The 22,153-nt window shown below is 54.1% G+C and overlaps 1 protein-coding gene across 7 annotated transcripts in view; it reads right to left on the bottom strand.

Annotated features, from left to right (window-relative positions):
* Positions 1-22,153, bottom strand: part of PNPLA7 (patatin like phospholipase domain containing 7) — a 63,155-nt gene that overhangs the window by 38,774 nt on the left and 2,228 nt on the right. For 5 of the 7 annotated variants that reach the window (XR_003523734.2, XM_027615854.2, XM_027615850.2 and 2 more), the window contains exons 2-15: positions 20,999-21,030; positions 19,427-19,501; positions 19,178-19,265; positions 18,662-18,741; positions 17,053-17,144; positions 16,746-16,886; positions 16,071-16,230; positions 14,246-14,326; positions 6,561-6,689; positions 6,042-6,122; positions 5,130-5,256; positions 4,327-4,470; positions 914-1,002; positions 655-801 (exon numbers count right to left, since the gene is read on the bottom strand). Coding sequence is in view for 6 of the 7 variants with exons in the window: in XM_027615854.2 (XP_027471655.2) it covers positions 655-801; positions 914-1,002; positions 4,327-4,470; positions 5,130-5,256; positions 6,042-6,122; positions 6,561-6,689; positions 14,246-14,326; positions 16,071-16,230; positions 16,746-16,886; positions 17,053-17,144; positions 18,662-18,741; positions 19,178-19,265; positions 19,427-19,501; positions 20,999-21,030 (1,466 nt within the window). In the remaining variant the exon portion in view is untranslated. The remainder of the gene's footprint in view (positions 1-654; positions 802-913; positions 1,003-4,326; positions 4,471-5,129; positions 5,257-6,041; positions 6,123-6,560; positions 6,690-14,245; positions 14,327-16,070; positions 16,231-16,745; positions 16,887-17,052; positions 17,145-18,661; positions 18,742-19,177; positions 19,266-19,426; positions 19,502-20,998; positions 21,031-22,153) is intronic. The other 2 variants (XM_027615851.2, XM_027615855.2) reach the window with 1 other exon arrangement.

The following is a 22,153-nucleotide window of genomic DNA, read 5'->3' as shown; positions in this document are numbered from 1 at the left end:
TCTGTAGACAAGGTATTCACAAGTCTTTAAAATGTGAGGGAGAGGGGCGCCTGCGTGGCTCAGTCATTAAGCGTCTGCCTTCGGCTCAGGTCATGGTCCCAGGGTCCTGGGATCGAGTCCCACATCGGGCTCCCTGCTCAGCGGGGAGCCTGCCTCTCCCTCTGCCACTCCCCCTGCTTGTGTTCCCTCTCTCGCTGTCAAATAAATAAATAAAATCTTTAAAATAGATAAATACATAAACGAATGTGAGGGAAGAAGGGTCAAGAACAAATGGGCATGTGATGAAGACAGTCAGGAAAGCCAGTGCTTGTAACCCTTACAGGGCCTTCCTGGGTGGTGTCCAAAGCCTGCCAGAGCACCCAGGGTTCACAGCCCTGCCACCTCCAGGCATGCGGGGGGAGGGAGGGATGTGCTGGGAAGAAGGTGCCGGGGAGAGGGTCTGCGAAGCCACCAGCGCAAGGACACCATCCTGAGCACCCCAGAGGGAGCCCCGCCTCGGGCAGGGGCTTGTGGTGGCCCCGACCTGGGACACAATGCCCCAAAGGAGTGGGTCCTTAGCAGGACAGGCTGTGGGAGTATCACCGGCCTCTCCAGAGACCGCGCACATCTCCCAGCTCACCCCAGCCAGAGAGAGGCAGGAGGGCAGCCACTTACATCCAGCTTCATCAGGGTGAGCAGGTCCTTCTTGGCAGCCCTGAGGATGGCATCTGTCTTCCTGCTGGAGACAGTCTCATCTGAGTTAGTCTCTGCATACTGGAAGACTGCAGAGGGAGCGTCTGCAACAATCACGCTCTTCTTGGACTTGAGAAGAGCACAGGCAGATCAGAGGGACGTGGCAGGCGAAAGGCTCTCGCAGGGAGCACTAAGCCAGGGCAGGGCACAGCCTGAGAGAGCAGGGAGTGTGCCCACCTACCTTGCTGGCCACGGCGCTCCCAGGGTGTTCCTCGGCGTGGAGGAGGACCCTGGCACGGTCACATGCCATCCTCAGGTCTGAGGTGCTCCCTACAAATGGAGGGAAGACGCAGGACACTGTGCCAACCTGGCTGGACATGCGGGTCCAAACACATTCGCTGAGGGCTGGCTGAGCTCTCCCCCTGAAGGCGAAGCAGCACAGACCCTGGCAGGTGAGACTCGATCACTGGAGTGCAGCCACTGTGCTGTCATGCATGCCCTCTTGTGACCCACAACCAATTTTTATTTCTTAAATTAAAAAAGAATTGGGGCTCCTGGGGGGCTCAGTCGTTGAGCGTCTGCCTTCGGCTCAGGTCATGGTCCCAGGGTCCTGGGATCGAGTCCCGCATCGGGCTCCCTGCTCGGCGGGAAGCCTGCTTCTCCCTCTGCCTCTGCCCCTCCCACTTATGCTCTCTCTCTTAAATAAACATATCTTTAAAAAAAATAGTGTTAAAAATAAAACCGTGCCATGGTCCCTGTGATTAATCCACGCATATGGTAAAGGTTACACAATCCTATACGATGCTATTCTTATCGTCAGTTTACCCACGTCAGTTGACAAAACTTAAAATGCTGAGTCCCTCTGCTCTTTGCAGACACATGTCTCGTTAAGAGGGCATTATCTGCGGGGACCAGAGGGAAGATGGCAGTTGCTGCATATGTTTATGGAACAGGGTGATCCACAGTCAAACTTTATTACAGGTGGACCTGCTATTACTTTCCTTTATCTTCACTGAAGCTTTTTTTATTTGAAAAATTTGCTAAACACTTTTTTTTTTTAAATATAGCAGGTCAGCTGAATAGCCATATGGAAAAAAAGTGTATCGTGTCCAGTATGCACTTTAGACAAAAGAACCAATCCTAGAGGGATAAATATGAAAGGTAAAATGTTAAATCTTACAGGCAGATTTCCTAAACAGGACACAAAATGCATTAATTACAAAAGAAAAAAATCAATAAATTGGACTCTTAAATTTAAAAACTTCTATTCATCAAATGACACCATTAAGAGGGTGAAAAGAGTGAGCAGAAAATATCTTCAGTGCATATATCCCACAAAGGATTCATACAGAGAAGATCTAAAGAACTCCTATTAATCCATTAGGATGAATGAAGATCTAAGGGGAAAGCAGACAAAAGACCATGCAGCCCACTCCAATGGAGGTGGCAAGTCCTGGGGCTCAGGAGTGGTCAGGAAGACGGGGTACGGCCACAGTGAGGCCTGCTGGGCCAGAGGAGCCGAGGCGAAGATGACAGGAAGCAGACAGCGGGCAGGGGCGGGGGTTCCTGGAAGACGGTGAAGCCCGTCAGCAGCACTAACACACGGGCCAAGAGCGCCTGAATGGGGCAGAGGACTGCATCGCTAGGAGCTCAATGCTGACAGCGACACGTGCTGGGGGTCCCATATTGGACAGTGCAGGCTTAGGAGGGCGGTAGAAGTACACGTCGGGACGGGCACCCAGAAAACCGTGCGCAGCATCTCCTGAGCCAACAGCGAGCACTCTATGACCCAGCAGTTCCAACGGGAACACATACACAACAGACACATAAGTGCAGTGTCTTCACACTCGCCACCCACCACCGAGCACAGGTGCTGCCGCCGCACACAACACGTACAGACCTCAGACACAAAGCCGAGTGGAAACAACCAGACTCTGCACCAGCTCACGTTGCTGGAATTGAGGAGAGCAGGGAGCTCCGGCGGGACAGCTGGCAGAGCCCAACCTCTCTGCCGGCGGGTTTCTGCATCTGGGCACTGGCCTCACAGGCGAGTTCAGTTTATGAAAAATCATCACACTGCCCGTTTACAATTTACACTTTCTGTATTCATATTATACAACCAAAAACAGTTAAGGAAAATTGAAAACAACTTGGTGTCCATGAAGAAAGAGGCAAATACCCCAAAAGAACACAAAAGATGCCTAAAAAGTAGATCCAAGTAATGAAATATCCAGAACAGGCGAATCCAAGACACAGAAAGCAGGTCAGTGGGGGCTGGGGCCAGGGGTGATGGCTAATGGGGACGCGGTGTGTCTACTGGCTGACAAGATGTTCCGGATTAAATGGTAGTGATGGATACACAATTTTGCGAATACACTAATGAATTATACACTTTAAAAAGGTGAACTTAATGGTATGTGAATCACATCTCCAAAAAGCTATTACTAAAAAAAAAAGGAAAGAAAAAAAAATCCACATATATTCATAAACTTGACACCAAATGAAGACAGCACCAAAAAAGGCAAAGGGAAAGGAAAGACTGTTTCGTGAATGGTGCTGTGTAAGTTATCACCACACGAAGTAAGAAAAGGCTGAATGTCTGACTTCGAACACACCCAAGCAGGAAGGGCAAACAAAGGGGAACCACTCGGCTCGCAGAAGAGGATCTGGGAGAACACGCTTACGACCCCCTGAATGAGGAAGGAAGAAGGAAGGCACCAAACACAGACCACAGGGTGTGCAACGGCTGGTTTTCCATGAAGGAGCATCACGGGTCCTGCTCCATGACAGTCCACAAGGCTGGGTCCTCTGACAGACGGAGACCAGAAAAAGGTGTCTGAACAAACACAGCTGATGAAGGGTCTCTAGCCAGAGCATGTGAAGAATTGATACAAATCAACAAAATAGATTCAGAAAACCCTGCAGAAAATGAGCAGAGAATATAAGCAGACAATTCTTTTTTTTTTTTTTTAATTTTAAGTAGGCTCCACACCACGTGGGGCTCAAACTCACAACCCTGAGATCAAGAGTCACATGCTCTACCAACTGAGCCGGCCAGGTGCCCCTAAATAGACAATTCTTTAAAGGGTTTTTTTTTTTTTCAAGATTTATTTATTTGACAGAGAGACACAGCGAGAGAGGGAACACAAGCAGGGGGAGCGGGAGAGGGAGAAGCAGGCTTCCCGCCGAGCAGGGAGCCCGATGCGGGGCTCGATCCCAGGACCCCGGGATCATGACCTGAGCCGAGGGCACAGCCTTCACCGACTGAGCCGCCCAGGTGCCCTGAGAACTCTGCTTTAATGAAAGCACATTCTGGTAGTAGCTCAGGGGCCAGAGGGCCTAGGAAACCCATTTCAGTGGAGGATGCCACATGGCAGTGTGCTGGTGAGCACAACCCAGCACAGGGGAGAAAGGATGGCACTGGAGGAGATGCTCCTGCAGCCGCCAGGTGCAGCCTTGGGGATGCGGACCCCTGGGACACAGAGGCGAGGCAGGGGTAAAATAGGGCAGTGTAGAGAGGAGCCCACGGGATGCTCAGGGCAGCAAGACACTTACCACTGCATCTAACAGAGCCAGAGTGTGGGCATAGGGTCCTCTGGGCCTGACAGCTTGCCCACCTGTAAATGCTCCAAGCTCAGGTGCCCAATGCCTTACCTGGTGGAGCGAAAGGGGCCTGGTCACCTGCCTGGGCCTTGCCGAACTCATCCGGGATCTCTTCGTGGACAGAAGGCAGCGGGAAGGACTGGCTCCTCTTCAGCACAGGCCCAGAGACTGCTGCACGGCTGCCCCCTCCATCTGCTGGGAGGGGACGGGTGGGAAGGAAGGCCTCTGTCCCCATGGTGGTGCACAGACCTCTTGTCTCAAGGCCCCCAGGCCACAACCTCAACACCTGCACCCAGCTGCCCAGGGCAGTGCCAACCTTGGACACGGGCCCTGCTCTGCCTCCCCCAGGTCTTCCTGAACTGACTTGCCCTTGCTGCCAGCCTCCTCCACAGGCTGAAGCCTCGCATATCGCCCTCCCAGTGACTGTTTTAATCGAGGTGACCATCAAGCACACCTGGCATGAGCCTGGCACGCTTCCGTGCTCCCCTGGCCCCTCAGGTGAATGAACATAAAAGCCACCTTGCAGGAAGTACCCTGAGCTACGCAGCTTCATCTCACTAGCCTACCAGCCACTTGTTTATAAACACACAGGTGACCTATCCTGCATTTGTTAGCATGGCTGCGTGTTACACACTCACCCTGAAGGTGACTTGTAGCCAAGAAGCCTCAATGGACGGTTTCTCTCCCCAGATCTAGGACCCTCTCAAGAGCTCAGAGCAGCATGAAGCTTGGAATCTGCTCCCCGAATGGCTTTCCCCTGGAGCCTAGTCCTCCCAGAGAGGGGGTGACAGGAGGGGTGGCTGGGGTGGGAAGGAGGCCCGGACTCAGGCAGGAGGCCAGTTTGGGGGCAGTACCTGGGTCGCAGGACTCCTGGGGCCGCAGGGGTCTCTCAAGACGATCCTCAGAGACGCAGCACGCCTGCCTCCTGACCTTCCCAGCAGCCACACTGACCACAGACACCAGGGGAATGGCCTGGCTCTCCTGGGATGTGAGAAAGCAGCAGGCGTTCCAGGGGCACCCCTGGGCTGGTACTCCCAGCAGCCACACTTGGGAGAACAAGAGAAGTGGTGACCAGCGCAGAGACCAGCATGGGCTTAAGGCAACCAAAGCCCAGCTTGCTTTACCCTGGCAACCCTATCAAGTTTAAATGGTGGTCAACACTGTCAGAAACCTTAACGTTCTTCATTAAGAGAAAAGTAATGTAGAAAACAAAAGGACGTGCCCTAAAATACCAGTAAAGGAAGGTGATAAAACGTGAAACCCATCAGAACTAGGGAGAATCCCCAAGTGCAGTGCTGACCCCGGTAATGAGTGATCAGCATCCAGGCCCCCTCGAAGCAGGGCCCGCGAGGGTCTCCTCTACACCTACTGCTCACAGCAGCTCTGGGTGGAGCAAGCTGACCCCTCAGCCAGAGTGCCAGCAGGATGGACCCCCAAGGGACAGGAGGGGACTGCCTCTACCGGGCGGGCAGGCAGCTCTGCGGTGTGTGCCGGGTGAACAACAGGAAAGGGGCAGGCAAGCTTATGGAGCAAGGTGACTGAAGGGGCCACATTCAGGCCAAACTGCAGGCTCTCCTGGAATGGGCATCGGAGGAGTCGCATCCCCACCTCTCATGGGTGGGACAGTTTCTTAGCACAAGGCCTCAGGAGAATCAAGCTCATCCACCAGCACTGGCTTTAAGGCAGAGGAGTAAACGCGGCCCCACAAGCCCCTCTCAAAGCCCAGGGTCCCAGTGACATGGACAAGGGCAGGAGGCTGCACTTACCGGGTTGAAGAGCTCTGTGGTCAGGCCCAGGTAGTTGTGCAGAGCCAGAAAGGTGACCCTCTGCAGCCGCACCATGATGATCTGTGGGGGACAGCCAGCTGTGCCGGGCCCAGTGCCCCCTGCAGAGCCCCCGAGCCCCGTCACAACACGAAGCCCCCAGTCCTGACAACTCACCGTGGTCACCTAAGATGTTAGTGTTTAGGGCATAAGGAAACTGCATTATTTGTGCAAGTTTTCAGTAAATCTAAGATTACTTCAAAACAAGAAGTTTAATAACAAAACAAGAACTCTTTGGGGGCTATAGTGGGAGTTCTGAAGACCTCTCTGAGGTCATGAACGTTAACTTTTACTGTAAAACATATACTACAAATCCCTCAGAAAACCACCTTAGTCCTTCCTGCACCCACTCTGGACACGCCTTCCTGGGTCTGCGACACTCAGGACCAACACAGCAGCCTGTGATAAACGCTCGGTGCCCCGGCCCCTGGGCCAGAAAGGGCTCCTGCAAATGGGACCCACCTGCACCACCCTCACCAGGGTTTCAGGATACTTCTCAAAAACTCCTTGAAAAGCCACCGCTGGGAGCCGGAGGACGGTGGAAGGGATAGCAGCACGGGCAGACACGGTTTTGTATGGAGCGGTGTGGCCCTGCAAGGACAGCAAGGTCAGGCTGCTCCCAGCGTCCCCGTCTCCAGAAGGGACAAGACACCAGCACGTGGTTGTGCGTAGAAGCGCCCACCACAGCCCCGCTGCACCTCGCCCCGCTCAAGAAGCACCTCCTAGGAGCCCGCAAAGCCTCTTTTCCAGCCAGGACACCACCCTCCGCTGTCACCACCCTATCTGTCCACTGCTGCTTCCAGGCAGCCACCCAGGGTTCATCTGTCCTGATGGTTTTGCCTTCGTCAAAACATCACATAAATGGAATCACACAGGGCTGGCTCCCTTCTCCCTTCACTGAGACGGCAGCTTGAGGCCCGCCATGCTGTTCATGCACCAGCAGTTATGCTCTTGATGGCTGAGGAGGCTGTGTCAGCCGCTCAGCGGTTAAAGGGCACCTGGGTTGTTTCCAGTTTGGGGCAACTGTAAATAAAGCTGTCATAACTGTTCACGTACAGCTTCTGGGCCATTCAGTATATATGCATCTTTAACTTTCAGGAAACTACCATGCTGTCTCCACAGTGGCTGCACCATGTGGCCCACATGCACACCACGTCTGCACTGTCAGGGTTGAATGGTGAGGAACGTGGCCAGTCTTGGCCCCCGGTTCCTGAGGGGAGCCTCTCAACCTGTTAGCAATGTCTGTGTTCACAGGAACAGCGCTAGGAGTCTCAGGATGGGGCTGGCCACACCGGGAAGTCTGCCCACAGTGGGGGAGCTGGGGTATTCCCGACCTCCTGACCAAGCCCTGTGCGTCGGGAACCTGGGCGTGTGGTTCTCGAGATGTTCTAAGTGAGTTCTGGGACTCTGTTATATTTCTTCCCCTTTCTGCTCATTTCACATCCTTCACAGAAAGAAAACTGTCCCTGGGAGACCACAAACGGCACCACACGAAACAGGAGCACAGAGCAGTCGCCTGCCAGGAGCTAAAGGACAGAAAGTACAGGCCGGCTCTGGGGTTCCCTGCCCCTTTGTGAGGCCAAGGAGCCAGCACGCCCCCTCGTCGCTTATGCACTGCTCGGCCGCTCTGCGGAGAACAGGCACCCCTTCTGCGGGCACACAGTGGGTATAGGGGGTATCTTCGATGTGGCCTCACCCAGTCTCCCACTCACAAGTCAGTCAAGCAGCTAAGAGATCGCAGGAGAGCCAAGGGAGGGCTGGCCCACAAACCCCATCAGATGGCAATTCTCATCCTTGTCCAAGAATCAGAGAGAAAAGCAGGTGTGTATGTTTGGGGGAAACGTGGGAAAAGGGAATGACAGTGTAGCCACTGTTGTTAAAGATGGCTCGTGGGCTACTTATTTCCAAATTGACTTGTTTATTTAGAAAAACAACACCCTCAACCTCACCTAAAATCAAAAAGCTATGTGAACCACAGAGAGAGGCTGAATTGCTGACAGTGTGCACAAGACCCAGGTGTAGACCTGCAAGAAACCTTCACGCTTGCATGCCTTTCCAAACATTCCCAGCAGCAGAGGCATGACAAAAAACCAACTATACACAGGCTGAAGGTCAGTCGGCAACCGGATGTACCGACAGTGGTGTAGATGACTGAACCAGGACACACCGTGCACGTGGGGGCCTGACGCTAATAACCCGCACAGGCCCAGCTGCGGAGGAACCACACACGGCAGAAAGCCACCACGCCATGCGCTGCAGAGGGTACAGCTGCCCTCTGAGCAAAGGAAGGGGACACTGGAAGGTGGGTTTACAGCTAGTCAGCTTGGCGATGGCTACAGGACCCGGGTGACAGCTCACTTGGTCGCTTACTATTATGCATTCCCGTATATCTGAAATATTTCCTAACATTTGTAAAAAAATTAAAGTAATAAGGGAAGGGGCAGTTGGAGTAAGGTGGTCAGAAGGTACAAAGTTCCAGTCAGAATATCAGGACGGCAAGTACCAGGGGTACAACGAGCAACCTGGGGCTCATCGCTGCCGCAGGGCACACGGGAACGCTGCGAAGGGGGGTTCTAGGAGCGCATCACATCTCATTTAAACCTGTGTCTGAGATGATGGGTGTTAGCTGGACCTGTCGTGGCGATCGTTTCACAACAGAAGTAAACCAAAACATCCTGCTGCACACCACACATGCACAGTGACGTGTGCCAGTGATTTCTCAGTAAAATGGAAAAAAACTAAAAGAATCAAAATTGCCTAGGTATCAAAAGAATACGTTGTTAGTTCAGTTGGAAAAAAAAATAATAAAGGCGACCTCCCATCAAAGATGGTAGTTTGAAGATGAGTGTGTATCTCCATGGCACACCCACTAATCTCTGCTCTATTAAAAAGATACAAACCTCCAAGAATCAAGACAAAAGCTAAGAGCAGACGAGACATGTAAACAACATTTTGGAAGCTAGTGAAAAGTATGTGACAGAGTGGCAGCTAACAGAGCTGTCTGATGAAAGCTGAACCATTCTCTTTAAGGGTTACAGAGCCAAGATGGTGAAACTCATCCTCACGGGAGGGCCCGAGCCCCGCCTCGCCCTGCAACTGGCTGCTGGGGTCCTGCAGATGGTGAGCAGGCAGGTCAGAGCACCAGGACCTTCAGCATAGCCCAGGGCCGGGCACCATCTCACGCCTGGGCTGGAGGACAGTGTCCACCTGGATGGGGCAACCCCACCCTGCTTCCCCGACTCCAAGCCAACTCCTCTATGGCAGGACATTGGCAGATTCCTCTCTGAGATTCAGCTTTTGAGAAAACCCCGCAGACGCTGACCTGCGGGTTCCCTGCCAGCCTTCCTGCAGTGAGCCCCAGGGGGACAAACCCTAAGCACACTGGGGCTCACAGACGGCTTCCAAGTAGCTCATGCTACTTTTCTTTTTATAATTAACCCATATATCCAGCACTCAAAAGAAGGTATAGGGCATTTCCAGCAACCCAGATTACCTTATGTCCCCACTGAGCCCAATCAACCTAGTCCTGACAGGTAACAGTAATTGGCCAGAACGGGCAAACCTCAGCCCAAGGGCCAAATCTCACCCACTGGCCCTTTTTTGTAAATAAGTCTTTATTGGAACACTGGGACGGCCAAGCTAGCAGTTACAGCAGAGGCCGTGCGGCCTGCCTGGCCCTCTCGTGTGCTGACTACCTCTCCGCCCTCACAGGTCAGTCTTGCCTGCGTGTAGTGCTCCTTCGGTGACTCACTCTGGCTCGTGTGGGGCTCTGCCACATTGGCGACGTAGCCAGGTCAACGTGGATGTCACTCCCACACAAATGGGAAAGACAGAAGCCAGAATAGAAAGAGAAGAGAGACCCAAAAGAGCAAGAGAGAACACAGGGAGCAAAAGAAAACCTTTCGTTAATAAAATGTTATTTAAAAAAAAAAATTTGGAGGGGGGGGGGAAGAGCTCCTAAAATAAAAAACATGATGACTAAAACCAAAAACACAAGAAACAACAGTTGTTGGTAAGGGTGTGGAGAATATTAAAAATACAATCACCACATGACTCCAGTAATTCCACTGCTGGGTATTTATCCACAGAATATGAAAACACTAAGTAAAAAAACATACATGCAAAATATGTGTGTATATACACACACACGTCTCCATGTCTGTTTACTGCAGCATTACTTACAACAGCCAAGATGCAGAGCAACGCCAGCGCCTGCTGTCTGATGAACGGATAAAGATGTGCTGTGTGTGTATGTACATGTGTGTAATATATATACATACACGCACATAACGGAACGTTACCCATAAAAAAGAATGAAATCTTGCCATTTGCAACGACGCAATGGATCTAGAGAGTATTTGTTTTTTTGAGAGAGTGCATTCGAGCAGCAGAGAGAGAGGATCTTAAGCAGGCTCCACGCTCAGCATGGAGCCCCGTGTGGGCTTTGCTTTCACAACCCTGAGATCAGGACCTGAGCCAAAATCAAGAGTGGGGCACTTAACAGACTGAGTCACCAGGAGCCCCTAGGGTGTATTATGCTAAGTGAAATAAGTCAGCCAGAGAAAGACAAATACCATATGATTTCACTCATATGTGGAATTTTAGAAACAAAACAAATGAGCAAAGGAGAGAGTCAGAGAGAAGCCAAGAAACAGACTGTTAATTATAAGGAACACACTGATGATAACCAGAGGGGGGATGGGTGAAACAGGTGCTGGGGATGAAGGAGGGCACTTGTCGTGATGAGCACCGGGTGATGTACAGAAGTGCTCAGTCACTACACTGTACTCCTGACACTAGTGTGACACTGTGTGTAACTACACCGAAAATTTTAAAAAGTTAAAAACAAATAAAATATAATACGCGGTGACTGAAATTAGAAGTTCAGTGCAAGGTTTGGAAAATGAAGTGGAAGAAATCTGCCAGAAAGTATAACAGAAAGGTAAAGGTAGGGGCACCTGGGTGGCTCAGTCGGTTAGGCGTCTGCCTTCGGCTCAGGTCATGATCCCAGGGTCCTGGGATCGAGCCCTGCGTCGGGCTCCCTGCTCGGTGGGGAGTCTGCTTCTCCCTCTGCCCCCCCACCCCCCACCTGTGCTCGCACTCTCTCTCTCTCTCTCACAAATAAAGTCTTAAAAAAGAAAGAAAGGTAGAGGCAGCACAGAAGGAAGACATTCTGGATTGTAGGTTCCCAGAACTCTGTCTCCCTCACACCCTTCGGGAAGCAGACAGGAACTGCTCCACCAAAACAAGCAAGCTGGCCAAGGCAGCAGAGGTGAGGGCCCCACACAGAAGGATAGGGCCCAGATGAGGAGGAGGGGCCCCGGGAGCTCAGGTTGGACAAGAAGCTGGGGGCTCGGGGGCTGCCCAACTCACAGGGCACTGGGGCAGGGCACCAGACCATAACATACACAAAAAACTAAGCCACCCAAAAACCAAGGCCACTGTGAACTCCAGGCGAAACAAGAAAGGAACCTCACTGAGGTGAACAACATTGTTTCAGTGTGGCTTTGCTAGGGTGGGAGGGGTGGGGAGGCCGGCAGAGCCATCAGGAAAGTCTGCCCTCATTTCCAGGCCAGGAAGCCCACTTGAATCTAAAATGGAAGGGTTATAAAAGAGCAAGAAAAGCAGGCTGCCCAGAAAGCCAAGAGGAGATGGAAGTGGCTTTCCTGGGGAGGGGGCAGTTGAGCAGACAACTGTGATTCACAAAACACCAAAACTGTTTTTAGAATTTGTCTATATTACTTGGATAGAAATAATTTTTTTAAATGACAAACACAAATATTTATTAGACAAAAATTCTGTCCTTCCAGATGATCAATTAATCACAATACAGAACTATTTTCTCTCAAATATCACTCTTGTTTTCTTACCCCACCCCACTGAAGGGAGATGGGCTGCCACCCCAGGGGGAGGGCAGGGATGCAGCAGGCTGGGGAGGTCTGCTCATAGCACACATCTCCTGGGGCTGCAAAAATGGTGTCCAAGCCCAAAATTACAGTGAGACCAGGACTCACTACAGACAAGAAATACCAAGAAGAGCCTCCACCAAAGCTATTTTTTGCTTAATCCTCGCCAAGGAAGAGGGAGGGTACAGAGCTGCATAACTCCCTAATTTATCTCCATGTAGATAGACAATCTGTCTACACCTCCTGGGCTTCTCAGGCTCACAGTGCACCTTACAGATTGTGACACATACTAGCCAGAGTCCTACAGAGCCACTTGGGACCTGCCCTGCACCTCTGGGTGCCCTTTCCCAGCACAACGCTCTAGGTACAGGCACTGGCCTTTCAAGACAGGTCAGCCTTGCTCAGAGGAGGTGGTGTCTGTCTCAGTGCTGGCCAAGTGCCTTGTGAAGACACACCAGGTCCTGGGGGCAGACCAAGATGCCGGAGTCCTATAAAAAACAGTTCCACCCCAGGCCCCAGCACAGCTCAAAGCACGTCTGTGCCAGCCTAAAAGGGATGGGGGAACACGGTGGACACCCCCAAAGTCTTGAGTTTGTCACTCCCTTGTACACAAGAGCCCAGGGCTAGATCAGAGGATACCCACCAAGGGCCCCACCCATCGTGAGTGTCACACAAGTACCCAGACCCCTAGCCCCACGTGGACGCATCCTTGCCCAGGTCTGCTAAACCACGCTGGAGACCCCTCTGTGCACTGTCTGGGGGAAACTGAGGTACAAGCTGCCTCAATGAACAGCTAAAAGTGAAAGCAGGAGGTATAACCTCAAAGGTGACAATCAGATACACCTTCGGAGCTATACATACGTGTGCATTATCAAAGCTCAGGTAGTGCACGTTTAAGATTTGTTTCACTGTATGAAGATTTTACTCTGAAGAAAAAGAAAATTAGACATTAAATTCTAGTTAATGAGAAGGGAACAGGTGTGCTGAGCTAAGACATTCTACAGCCAGGACACACATATGATTGATTTTACTGTTCTGTCTACTTTTGCGTATGTTTAAATGTTCCATGACGGGCGCCTGGGCGGCTCAGTCGGTTGAGCCTCTGCCTTCGGCTCAGGTCATGACTCCGGGGTCCTGGGGTTGAGCCCCGCATCGGGCTCCCTGCTCAGGGGGGAGTCGGCTTCTCCCTCTGTCCCTCCCACTGCTCATACTCTCTCAAATAAATAAAAATCTTAAAAAAACAAAAAATGTTCCATGATAGTACGTTTAAAAATTACAAGACAACCTGAGATGATATTTTGTAACTGACTGGACCGGCAAAGATCAAACATGAGGTAACTGCCTGGCTGGTGGGGGAGGGGCCTGGGCGCCCCCCGCGGGACTGTGGCTCGGGCGTGGGGTGGGGGCGCGCCCTCCGCGGGACTGTGGCTCGGGCGTGGGCGCCCCCCGCGGGACTGTGGCTCGGGCGTGGGCGCCCTCCCGCGGGACTGTGGCTCGGGCGTGGGCGCCCCCCGCGGGACTGTGGCTCGGGCCTGGGCGCCCTCCCGCAGGACTGTGGCTCGGGCCTGGGCGCCCTCCCGCGGGACTGTGGCTCGGGCGTGGGGTGGGGGCGCGCCCTCCGCGGGACTGTGGCTCGGGCGTGGGGTGGGGGCGCGCCCTCCGCGGGACTGTGGCTCGGGCGTGGGCGCCCTCCCGCGGGACTGTGGCTCGGGCGTGGGCGCCCTCCGCGGGACTGTGGCTCGGGCCTGGGCGCCCCCCGCGGGACTGTGGCTCGGGCGTGGGGTGGGGGCGCGCCCTCACACCCAGGAAGCCTCCGCTAGTCAAATACATGAAACACTGTGCACACAAGACCATCCACCACAACGCTCAACAGCAGAAAACTGCAGACAACAGAGATACCCGCTGGCACAGAAGATCCGTAAGAAGGCCCCTCCTAGGGAGGAGCCTTGGGGCCCAAAGGGCGAGAGGAAATGTTTTCACTAGACAATGTTTGTCCCTTTTGAGTCTCGGATCATGTGCATATATTACTCAGTCCAAAAAATGATCATTTAAAAAACAGTCAAAACACGTAAGCAAATGCCCAGCTCTTCTTAAACACACAGTTCAGTTGCTCCCACACACACCCTTGACCTCCGGGGGGTCCCTCCCATCCTAGGCCAACCCCTCGCCACTGGGGAGAACTGGCCTTGGCGCTGAGGGGCCTGCTGTCCAGGTGACTCTGGGTGCACCCGGGGCACTCACGGTGATGACGTCCAGGATGCTGAGGAGACTGTGGACGCTGTCTCCAGCCAGAACCTCTTTGACCGCCACCTCAGCGCCGTCCTGCACTTGGGAAACGGGGCAGAGTCATCCACTGACAGGAGGCTCAGCCCAGCCCAGGCCCGCTGGGCCACCCAGCCTCCACTGTCACCTGTCCCAAGTTAGGCCATGCCCGAGCTGACCTCCGGGAATTCAAGGTGTGATAAGCTCCAGAGCAGAGGGGACAGAGGACATGACAATGAGTAAGAGCAATCAGGAAGTCCATCTTGAGCATGGCTCTTCAACCCGTGGCTTGTCCTCACCAGGAGGACTTAGATTGAATTTCACAAAACCTAAGGACTTAGTCTGCTGACCTAAAAAGAAGGCTGTGACAGGGACACCTGGGTGGCTCAGTCAGTGAAGAGTCTGCCTTCAGCTCAGGTCATGATCCCAGGGTCCTGGGATCGAGCCCCACGTCGGGTTCCCTGCTCAGTGAGGAGCCTGCTTCTCCCTCTGCCTGCCGCTCCCCCTGCTTGTGTTCCCTCTCTCACTGTGCCTCTCTCTGTCAAATAAATAAGTAAAATCTTAAAAAAAAAAAAAGAAGGCTGTGAGGGCCAAACTCAGCTGTTACTGGTATAAATCACAGCATTTTGATGTATTTTTCCACTGGATTAAAAAAGAAAGGAAACTATGGTGGTTATTTAGTATAGGAACTTCATCTCAGCTTGACCCAGGAAAATCCTTTTTGAACTTGTTCAAACTTGGCCCTGATCACCTTCCAAGAACCCTTCCTTCTGGTCCAAAGGCTCCATTCCAGGAAAGGCTCACCAGCTGGGTGGTGACAGACCTGGACACTGATGGCTCAGATGGGAGGAGGCTGGACGAAGACCATTTCCTTTCTCACCATCCCATCAAGTCCAGCATAGATGAAGTCACACACACAGACAACATCGTGTCTAGAAAGGACATGTAGGATCCATGCTGGGTCAGGGCCAACCCCCAGGGTCCAGGCAGATGGGGACTCCCTTAAGGTCAGGGGGCCACCTCGTGCAGTCTGGGGCTCCCTGGGTGGCTGCTTCAACAACACAAGAGGTGGGAAGCCTGGATCACACCACTGGGCACATCAAAGGATGCGCCCTGCTGGAAAGCAAGATCTCCACAGGCTTAGCCTGGAGATGGCCCCCTGGCAATTCTGATTCAAGGGCGTAATTCAACAGAGGCAGAAAGTAAGTATATCTTTTCCAGCGAATTAATACCTTAATTATTTTCTTAGAGTTAAAATCATTCACAATCTGAAACTTGAACATAAGGCAAGGGTGGGTGCAACTGATGGTGGCAGATCAATACCCAACCACTGGAGGGTGTTCTAAGGAGACAGGAGAGACACCTCAAAAGGCGTAGAACAGGTAAAATGCGGAAAACCACCAAATGCCACTGAACCCACTAAGCGATGGGCACCCCCACACGTGCAAGTGAAAGGTAATGTACCAATATCAAAGGGCACGCCAACTGTGAGCCAATGCTTTTGACACAAAGTGTGCCTTTTTCCCCAAAGAACTGAAACTTAAAAATTTTACACTAACTTTTCAATAGAAAACTTTTAAAAATCTTTTAAATGGCAGACATATAAGTAAAAACACAACAGGGATGCCTGGCTGGCTCAGTCGGTAGAGTGTGCTATCTTGATTTCAGGGTCATGAGTTCAAGCCCCACGTTGGGTGTAGAGCTTACTTAAAAAACAAACACACACAACACAGCAGACCCACACCCTCCACCTCGCTCTGCACTCCCTTGGGCCACCGACACACACTTTGCCAGGCACTCTCACCGCGTCCTGGATGCAGACTTCCAGGCGCCCGTCCTGCACCACATAGATGCTGGTATCCGGCTCCCCCGGCTGGAAGACATGTTCCCCTTCGAGGAGCTGCACAAAGACCATGTGTTTGCAAAGTTCCAGGAACAGTGGCTTCTCAAAGTGGCCCAGGACCCTGAAAAACCACAGCACATGTGGGAGACCTTCCACAAAGAAGGGAAGGAGGCTGATGGAGATAGAGCCATTGCCCCCGTCACCATGGGCCAGATCACAGAACTGGGGTTCACGGAGGTGCAGACCCTGCAGCACCAGCCACCCGAGTCACTGTCAGGACTGAAGCTGAAACTTCAGGAATTCCCGTAAACTGCTTTCCCATCAGCTCAAAGAGCTCTTGAGCCATGGCTGTGAATCCGAACCAGAGGCATACACAAAAGCCCAGGACGGTGAAGCAGTGCTCGAAAGAGGAACAGGGTTTCCAGGCAGAGATGGAAGGAAGCCCAGGCTTGTAGCTTTGATCCAGCCCCACACTTCCTGCACCTGCTCTGAGTTTCCTCCTGAACATGGAAATGCTGACAGGCAAACAAATACAGCAGGAAAGAAGCACAAGAGGCTGCACTGGCGGCCAGAGGGAAGGGAGCATGGCCCCAGGCCCTCCTGCAGCAGGCCTCTGTCACCCAGCTTCTGTCTTACCGCACGTTCTTCAGCATGTACAACACTTCTGATGGCAGGTGAGAGTTCTTCACGTCAAACTCCGTGAGGTCAGCCTCCAGCAAGGAGGGTGGTGGTTCCTTTGGCTGTAGGGTTGGGTATTCCTTTTTGAAACGCAGAATCCTACAAAGCAGAGATACGTGCACCTGGAGCCCAAAGGGATTCCAAGCAGAGACAGTGTGCGCAGTGCGACCCAGGGGCAGGGCAGCAGCGATGGCCAGCAGGCTCACCCCCTGCCCTCCAGGGAGGGCAGCTGGGGCACGTGTGGCCTGAAGGACACTCTTAGTACCTCTTGGCCAAAGACAGCACCTTGGTCCTCTTCCTCACCCGCTGCCGGGGGGCTGCCGTGCTCCCCACAAGCGTGTGGGGCAGTGTGCTCACCTGCAGGGTGAAAGGAGAGACCTGATGGGCCTGGCCTCAGCCTCAGGGCTCAGCCACCACTGTCAGGACCTGCCCTGTGGGCTGCCTGCCGGCGTGGCATCAGCTCCCAGGGCCTGGCCCTGCCTGCCCGGCCTGCCCAGGACACAGGGAACCATGCCTGGTACCTGGGACTGTGAAGCACCTCAAGGCCGTATCCCCGAATACCCAGCACTCTCAGGGCACCGGGTCCTCAGACCTGTGTTCCCTCTGCCTGCAAGGCTGATGCTCAGCCTCTCCTCTCTTACGCTGACACAGCAGCCCCTCTCCACAGCCTTTTAAAAGCTGAACCTGGGGCGCCGGGCTGGCACAGTCAGTTAAGCATCTGACTCTTGGTTTTGGCTCAGGTCGTGATCTCAGGGTCGTGAGATCGAGCCCTGTGTCCGGCTCTGTGCTCATCATGGAGTCTGCTTGGGATCTTCTTTCCCTCTCCCTGTCCCTCCTGCTCATGCACACTGTCTTTCTCTCTCTAAAGTAAATAAACAAATGAACATATAAATATACAAAAAAAGCTGGCCTTGTCCTGTTCTACTGCCCCACCGCCCCCCTAGAATCCGGGTCCCTGCGTGATCATCGCAGGTCTGGGAGGCTCTTTGCCCCTTCCTCACCACTGAAGCCAGCTCATCTGCCCTGTGGTGCTAACAGTGCAGAGCGACTGGTACCTGGATGTCAGCAAGCCCCCTTTGGGCAGCCACTACCCCTCTGCTCCCCGAGCAGCTCCTGTTCCAGGGTGTCAGCTGTGGGCGTGTGGTCACAACTCCTCCTTCCCTCCAGGTGACCTGGCACCACTGGGCCATGTTCCTGTCCTCCTCAGGCCAGGTCTGGTCCCCGCACAGTGCTCAGTGGGATCACTGGTTGACTGCCTTCCCCACCTGACCAGGTGCAGGCTCCTTCAGGACCTGCCTGAGGTCAGCCCATGTGGCCCCGCACGAGGCTGTGAGGCGGCAGCGTTCAGGCTTGAAGCCCGTCAGCAACCCCAGTGGACCTCCTCGTCACAGCCTGACGCTGAGAAGAACGGGAGGTCCACGCAAGGACTCACGTGCCTTCTCCTGTGGCATTTCATGTTATTAGTTGCTTATCAGAAAGAAGTGCTAAGTAGAGGCTATTCTAAAATGTCAGCAGCTATTTGAAGCAGGTATTTCTTGGAGAGCAAGCCCCTGGGTAGTGTTGAGTCCCTCCTGCCCTCGGGGGAGTGGGAGGGGCCGGGGGTGACCGGGAAGGACAAGTCAGACCAGGCTGCTTATCCTCCACGTGGGTACTGATGCTGACAAGGGAGGCCTCCCAGGGTCCAAATCTTGGCAGGACCCCCAATTTCAGCACCAAAGCCAGGACCCGCTGTGCCCCAGGACACAGGCCGACGAAGCCTCCGTCTCTCTGCACTGGCTAACAGTCTCTGAGGGCACGGAGGTGAGGGCAGCCACAGGCCGCTGGGGGCCCCACTGCACCAGGGCCTGTAGCAAGCAGGCCTCAGTCCATGTTACCTTCCTCATGATCTTCCGGCCGTAAAACATCACTTTGTCTCTCTTCCGGAACCTGTACTGAGGAGTGGGCTGTACTTGTCCTGCAAGGGGAGCAGAGGGGCCTCCTGAGCCACGGCTGGGACACGGAGAGGTGGGAGGGTTCTGCCAGGCAGCCCATAGGGTGTGCACACCGAGCCTGTCCTGTCCCAGCTCCGGCATACAGTGCGGGGCAAAGGCACGTGGCACCTTGGGCCCGGGCCGGCACCGGCCAGCTCCCAGGGAGCAGGACTCGTGTCTCCTCTTACCAAAGTTTTGCTCAGAAATGTGAGCCAAGAAAGCTGGGGACATACGTAAACTCCATGGGTCCGACATGCACAGCCTCAGCTGCAACAGGCTGGCAGTTCCCAACAAAAGCTATCATGGGCCTGAGGGCTGCTCCCAGGAGCTCAAAACATGGGCAAGTCACCCAAACCTCCCCCGCCCTCCCAAGCCCTCGTCCCTTACCCCTAGAGCTGGAGTCTGAAGTGAGATACTCACGGAATCGGTTAACCCTTCTGTACACAAAGAAGACGGTGATGCCAACGAGGGCCAGGGCCAGGAGGGCTCCAATCACAATCCCCATCAGCTGGGCGAGGTCACAGACAGAGCACCCGTCAGCAAGACTGCCACACTGCCCCTCCCCACCCTGGCAACAGGCTGTGACAAAGGGGCCAGGAGCAGCCAGGAGTGCAACAAGCCACAAACCCCAGGGCCCACCCGTCACCAGGAAGCACTTGAGGTGGTTACCATGGTGGACTGTGAATGCTGCTCCGTCAGCTGCAGCCCCCAGGACTGCAGGGCAGCACCCAGACAGAAGTCGGCCTAGGGGAGAACACTGTGGTCAGGAAGGGCCAACACAGGCGTGGCCCTGGCTTCCCAGAGCAGCAAGAAGAGAGCTGCTGGTTAGGGAAGAAATGATCTTCTCGGCTCCTAAGGTCCTCTGAGCACACCTACTCAGGAGACAGAGAAACCGGTCTCCCGTGGCCACCCACGGGACACGGAGTCAGGCAGCTGGGCAGGGCCAGCAGCTGTGCTGTGTTGACCACAAATACCCTAGGCATTTTTATTGCATGTGAATCCTAAATTTTCAGCTTTCCAGTCCTTCAGACGCAAGCCTAGAGGAGCAAGCCCGGCTGGCCACAGGGGGCGCGAAGGCCATCACTCGGTGCCCTCTGATCACCAACAGGACTGTGCGCTGCCAGCCTCAGGGCACATGGGAGCCTACACCACAGCAATGCAGAGAAACCCCAAAGAGCCACGGATTTGGGGATTTTCTGGATTTTGAGAACCTTGAATACCAGCTCGTAGCAGGGAAAGGTTATGTGCCTGCTCCCTACCACCTCCTAGGGAAGGATTTAGTGGGGCTTCAGAAGCTCAGACCCAAGGGAGGGAGGAGGAAGAGAAAAAACTGAGCACAGGATGGTGAACGGGCAGATGGCTGGGGCCACCCACACAGAGAATATTGGCTGATTCCTCAAAAAGACGAAAACGAGCAAGAGAAACCAGCCAAACAAGCAGCCACTCTGCATTCCCCCCAAGTAGTCAGGAACAGGATGGGACAGAGGGCACCTGTTAATCCTTTCAAGTCACAAGTGCCAAGGACTAAAGTATTCTGTCTGATCCTTATCGAGAGAGCACCAGACACAGCATGGATGCCAGAAAACCCAACGAAATGGAAGGGCATTCAGAAAAAAGTCTTAAAAGCAGAATGTTGCCACAAGACAGGATAAGTACGTGGCCCAGAAAAGCAGGTCTTTGAAGTTGGTTCAGCAGGCAAATGGAAGCAGTGGGAGCTTTTTGCTTCAGAGCTGAGGCATCCAGCCCCTCCTGGCCCCGAGTGCTCAGCTGTCAACATGACAGCACCCACGACCCACTTGTCACTTAGGTGTGTCCCCTGGAGCTCAGCCACGTCAAGGACAACCAAGGATAACCAAAGAAAAGGTCACAGAGGTGGCCCGTAACCGAATTATACAATCTCCTATATTGAGCATCTCAGGCTTTTCATGATTGTTTTAATGCATCCACTTTTCTGCTTTAGGAATACAGGCCTTTGTGGTATGGCTACAGATGTTCCACGGAGAAAAGACTCGCGTCGAAGGAAGCAGAAGTCCTAAGGGGAGGCGGGAACTGACAGTTGTGACCTCGGGGGAAGAAGTGGCAGGGTCTCGACTCTGACAAGGGGATGGAGGGGCCCAAGCTGCCACTCCCATTCAGCCGACTTCAAGGAGCTGCCCACAGAGCAAATCTCTTGGTCCAGAAATGCCCCTAACTGGGAATTCTGAGGCTCTGAATCATCCCTGGAACCCTCCAGTTCCATACCTCTGGGCTGGCATCCTCCTCTTGCTTCATGGCTAAAAATGAAAAAACAAACAAACAAACAAACAAACAACAGTCAAGGTGAAAAGAGGAAAGACTGGTTCAAAGGAGGGCAAGGGTCCCCCCAGCTCACGCTCACGAGGCAGAGCAATGCTTTCAGCCTTTCCTCCTGGGCTCCTTTTTTCTTTAAATTATGTTTGCACTGAGAGGAAAATCCTGACGGAAAGCTGTGTTCTCCAGGAAGGGACGCACCAGAGCCACTCTCCGCTCTGTAAACAGCTCTCCCGTGGCTGCCCGGGAACCCAGAACTGCAGCCGAGTCCTGCTCCTCTCCCAGCGGGGCGAGGGCAAGCGTGGACTGCTCCGCCAAGGCCTAGTGCCGCCAGGAGCTCCCAGGGCCACAGGGAGGAGGCTGTGGCTGGGGCCGGGGTAGGGGTGCCCGGGGCCCCGCAGGGCAACTGTGGGACACCCCAGTGGCCTGCCTCAGGGGGGTTCCTATCCAGTGGGGTCAGGTCCAGAGGAGGATGAACTTGGGGAGCTGGTTCACCTTGCCCCCGCCCAGTGGGGAGGGGCCAGGTCTGGGGCTTTCACCCTGTGGCTCCCGGGCCCCTTAGGAAAGCAGCAGCAAGAGAAGACTCTTCTCTCCCCAAATCCCACCCAGAGAAGTCAGGACGCAGAAGGCAGATGCAGGGTCATGGTGCATTTGCTGCTGGGTCGAATGTCCTGCGTCCTCTGCCCCCCACATGGAAAACCCTTCCTTCTCAGATGAGGCTCCTGAAGGGCCAGCAGTGCCCCTGACCCCAGCTCTGGGGCCTGCTGGTGCCCCGACCAGGCAGCCTCCCCACACGTCCCGCCCGAGCGTCCGAGGTGCGGCAGGGCTCGTGGTCCCCAGCACCTGCTGGGGGACAAGGAGCCAGTCACTGCTTCTCTGCCGGGACAGCACAGGGCCCGACGGCAGCGGGCGGCCGGGGGCTGCAAGGCTGGGAAGCGGCCGGTGAGGGAGGCACCGGGGTTAGGGGCCGTCCAGGCCGGGGGTGTCATTTTAGGGGGCCATCGGGGTTGCCGAGCGTTGCGGCTGGCCGACGCCGGGCGTCGGAGCCAAGGGGGCGGCGGAGTTGAGGGGGTTTGGGAACAGCGGGGCTGGGGGGCTGGAGGTTTT

This window comes from Zalophus californianus, chromosome 13 (assembly GCF_009762305.2).
Source record: "Zalophus californianus isolate mZalCal1 chromosome 13, mZalCal1.pri.v2, whole genome shotgun sequence".
NCBI classification, from domain to species: Eukaryota; Metazoa; Chordata; class Mammalia; order Carnivora; family Otariidae; genus Zalophus; species Zalophus californianus.
The sequence above is the reverse complement of the archived record's forward strand: the minus strand, read 5'-3'. Positions and strand labels throughout refer to the sequence as shown.